The 4,607-nt window shown below is 26.8% G+C and overlaps 1 protein-coding gene across 1 annotated transcript; it reads right to left on the bottom strand.

The window, feature by feature from the left end:
• Positions 1-2,396: 2,396 nt before the first annotated feature.
• Positions 2,397-2,846, bottom strand: LOC132253744 (pectinesterase inhibitor-like). The gene has a single exon (XM_059736665.1). The coding sequence runs from the start codon at positions 2,844-2,846 to the stop codon at positions 2,397-2,399; it is 450 nt and encodes a 149-aa protein (XP_059592648.1).
• Between the last annotated feature and the right edge of the window lie 1,761 nt (positions 2,847-4,607).

The following is a 4,607-nucleotide window of genomic DNA, read 5'->3' as shown; positions in this document are numbered from 1 at the left end:
GTTTTATTTTTTAAAGAAAAAAAAAATAAAAATAAAAAATTTAAATGTGATTCCTAGTAAGTCTTTGAAAAAGTCAAGTTACCTATTAAAAAGTAATATGAAAAACTATAATACCTTTTAAGTTCTAAAAGTTAGGTTTCTATTAAATAAATAAAGAGAATTATGACAATTGATTAGTCAATCCATAACAAAAATCAAGATATGAAAACTGATTTTTAAAAAAAGTTTTATTTTGTAAAGAAAAAAAATAGTAAAATCTTAAATGTGACTAGTAAGTCTTTGAAAAAAAGTCAAGTTACTTGTTAAAAAAGTTAATATAAAGCAAAAATGTATGATAAACGTAATGAATGTATAAATAAAGATGGAATTAGAAACATACGTGAATTACAAGTTGAGCACCCTCTCTTGCTCACAGAATCAGCAAAGCTCCCTCCTCTCCTGCTAATCTCCCTTTCTCTAAGTTTTCTTCTCTGAAACGCGTCTCACTCAGCTCACCACCCTCTCTCTGGTTCTTTGCTGCCCAAGACCTCCACCAAAAACCCGGAATACTCCTCTCTGCTCTCTCTCTCTTTCAGCTCACTCTCATGCTAGCCTGGAATCTGCCCTCTCTCCAGCTCACTCTCACAGCCTGGAACCTCACCCTGCCCCGCTCACTCTAACCCACTCTCTCTGTAAAACTTTTTTTTTTCTTTTCCATCCAGCCTCCCTGCAGCTCTCCTAAAACGCTCTCTCCTTCGCTTCTCTCTCACGGCTCACTAACCAACCTAATAGAATAAGCAATCACCCTGAAACGTGTCCTCACCTGCAAAGAATCTCTGCTGCTCTCAACAAACTATCATGACATCCTGATAGACCACGTGTCCTCCCCAGCTAAGGTCTTTAGAAGTGTCTAGAAGGTACTCAAAAAGTGCTCCAAAAAATCTCTCTCCTAAGATCCAAAATTAGGGGTCTCCACATCCGTTATCAAATTTTGAAAGAAACCATTTTTTTTTTAATGTTTTAATATATTGATATTAGAAAAAAGGAAATGAAGGAGAATGAAAGATTAATTTGGAGATAATATCTTTTTGAAAAAAAATTAAATTGCAAATCTAAGATGCTGTACAGATTTTGTAGTTGTTTTTTACAAAGATTTTCTGCTCTATCCCTCACCAATTTTGAAAAAGAAAACAATTTTTATTTTATTTTATGCTTTAATATATTATTGTCCATTGATAGAAAAAGAATGAAAGTATAAATATATTTTTTTAGTTTCATTTAAATTTTCAAATTCAGGCAAATAAAATCACTTTTTTATTTAAAAATAAAATTAAATTTAGACCATTTTTATATAAATAAAAGAATAAATATGTTATATTCTATATATAATTTTATAAAATACAAATCAATCCTATAATCATCTTTATTTTCACTTTTACAAATTATGTTGTATTTTCGTATATAATTTTTAAAAAAATAAAAATATAACTCACAATCATCTTTATTTTCATTTTTGCAAATCAATTTCCCCGTTACTTTTTGCCCATCATGTACATCATTATATGTTCTTTTATTTAATGTATCCCCTAGTTGGTCAATAAAATATTTGTTTATTAGATATAGTAGAAATTATTTACTAGACTAGGTGAACAGATATGTAATATTGCATATCATCAATTTTTTTAAAACTATGGCCGTGAACAAATCATCAACTCTTCATGCACCAAAGTCTTGCAATAGATGAAAACAAAAATGCTTCGTACAAATATAATGCATGAGACAAAGATGGATAAAAATGAAATTAAAATCATATTAAATAAATAATAAATTTAAAGAGCTCTATCCTAACAAGTGTAACACGGGAGGTAAGTATAAAGAAAAAAGACTTAGGTATGACATTGCAAAACAAGCTTAAGAACCAAATCCAATTTATGCTCTTATGTTTCGGTAGAATAGACAAAAAATTTTAAGAATTGGGTAATAGTTTTAAATTCATTGGTTCTTATATTTAGGGGAATCAAACGAATTCGGTTGAAATAACTCAACTTTTTATTGATGGCTATAAACTTTTCTTATGTTTAAGGTAGATGTGACTCGAATTTACAACCTCCTTCTAAATTAAGCTCTAATACCATGTTAAAATCTAAAAAATATTCAAAAAGAAAGAGAAAAGAAAATTTAAGATTTCTCATTAGGAATTCCCTTGAAAAGTGGTATAATATCATTAAAAATTAAATAGACCTAATAAAAAATAAAGAAATAATTATCTTACTACTTAATTTTAATATAATAATTAAATAAATAATAGATATAATAATTAATTAATTAAATAAATATATAATTCTAATATAATAATAACTTCTAACATATCAATGGATAAGGTGAAACAAGTTCAAAGGACTTGAACAAATACATAATCATCCAGAAATCAAAACATCACCGATTAAGGCAATCATCTCACCCAAAAGTCTAGCAAATCTGTTTCTATCTGACATTTGGGAAGGTTTTGTGAAAAGTTGATCACATTCGTCTGCACTATCCATGATACTTTCTCCTTCAGTGTCCAGATCACGATAGTCTAGAGCTTCCAAAGATGTTGTTGCATCATCAGTGGCGGCTATTATATCTTCGTAAAGAGGAGAACATCGTTGATATGCGGCTTTGATCTTAGGATCATTATTTTGTCCTGCATTTAAGTTCACAAAATTCCAGGTATCCGTGGCATTGGCCTTTGTCAAGTTGATCGCAATTTGCTCAAAAGTTGTGATGTCTGCGATGGCACTACGAGGATCAGATTTTAGAGCATTTGCACAAAATGAAGGATCCGTGCTTTTAGCACAAAGTTTTTCTACCAACGCATCATTCATGATGCTTGACCTTGCAAAAGATAATCTAATACATGAGGACACAAATGCAATGAAAACTATCGAGGAACAAACATGGACATAAGAAACCATATCTCTTTTCATTCTTTCACTCTTGTCTTGTCACTTGTAGGATGCAAGGACTTTTTATTAGCACTTTTCTAAAGGATTAATCTGGAAGAAAGTTAATGAGTTTTTGGAAAAAGGGAAAGATGAATATATTAAAACATAAAAAGGAAAAAATATGGATTCTTTCAAAAATTGATAAGGAATAGTTTAGAAAATCTACGTAAAAAAAACTACCCAAAACAAAATTTTTAGTATATGATCTTAGGTTTCCAATTAAAAAAAAAGAAAAAAGAGAGACCATCTTCAAATGAATCTTTTCTCCCTCTTTTCTTTCCTTTTATTATATACAAATGAGAAAAATTCCCTTTACACACTTTAATTTTAAAATAGAACTTGAATGTCTAAGGAAAAATTCCCATGTTAGGAACTTAAATCTTATATTAATATAAAATTATACATTGAGATTCTATAAGTTTTAGACACTTCAATTTTTAAATAAAATCATAAACTTGAATGTTTCGAAAAGCCAAGTATCAACTTTTCTTTTCTTTTCTTTTCTCTTGCCACTTGTAAAATGTAAGAATATCTTTATTATCATTTTTCAAAAGATTAATGTAGGAGGAAGTTAACGAATTAATGGCCAGGATGAATTTTTTTAATTATAATATATATTTTCTAAATTTGAAAAGATAAAAGAAATTAAGGAAAATGAAAAAATAGGTTTTTTTTATAACTATTTAAAAAAAATTCTAAAAAATAATTTTTGAGAACAATATAAAAAAACTGTTTTATGATTTTTGTAGAACAAAAGTCTATTTAAAAACCTAAAATATTTTTCACATGTTTTTAATATTTTTAAATATGTTTTAAACATAATTTTTATATCAAATGTTTTATTTTAAATTATTCTACATATTTATATAATTATTTATTAAAAAAAAACAAAAAATAATAAAAAAAATAATTAAAATATATTCTCTAAAAATACCATATTTTATATTTGTAAGAACAAAAAAATATAAAATAGTTTTTGGTTGTCAAACGTGTTTTATGCATTTTTTATTTTGAAAAATAAAAAACTATTCTCAAAAACCAAAAACTATTATAAAAAATAGTTCTCAAATAGGAACATAGCCTCATTCTTTTTCTAAATATGAAAAACAATATATTAAAACATAAAAAGAAAAAAAATGGTTTTTTTTTCAAAATTGCTAAATGATAGTGCAAAAAATCTTTGTAAAAAAAAATTAAACAAAACCAAATTTGTACACGATCTTAGATTTTCAATTTAATTTTTTTTCAAAAAAATAATATCTCCAAATCTTCTGTACGTGTCATTTCCTTTTCTTGTAATATGAATATATTAAAACATAAAAGGAAAAAAAAATGGTTTATAAGAGATAGTTTAAAAAATCTAGGTAAAAAAAGAAATACACAACAAAATTTGTAGTACCTGATCTTAGGTTTCCAATTAAAAAAAAAAATATTAATTCCAAATGATTTTTTTCTCCTCCTTTCTTTCCTTTCATTGTATACGAATGAGAAAATTTCCCGTTACACACTTTAATTTTTAAATAAAACCTGAGTGTCCAAGGAAAAATTCTCTTGTTAGGAACTTAAATCTTATATCTAATATAAAATTATAGCTTTTATAGGTTTTACACACTTAAATTAGGAACTTAAATCTTGTATCTA

Source organism: Vitis vinifera, chromosome 5 (genome assembly GCF_030704535.1).
Source record: "Vitis vinifera cultivar Pinot Noir 40024 chromosome 5, ASM3070453v1".
Taxonomy (NCBI): Eukaryota; Viridiplantae; Streptophyta; class Magnoliopsida; order Vitales; family Vitaceae; genus Vitis; species Vitis vinifera.
The sequence above is the reverse complement of the archived record's forward strand: the minus strand, read 5'-3'. Positions and strand labels throughout refer to the sequence as shown.

Coding starts and splice junctions, on each gene's coding strand:
- LOC132253744 (XM_059736665.1), bottom strand. CDS start 2,846: ATGAATGATGCGTTGGTAGAAAAACTTTGTGCTAAAAGCACGGATCCT.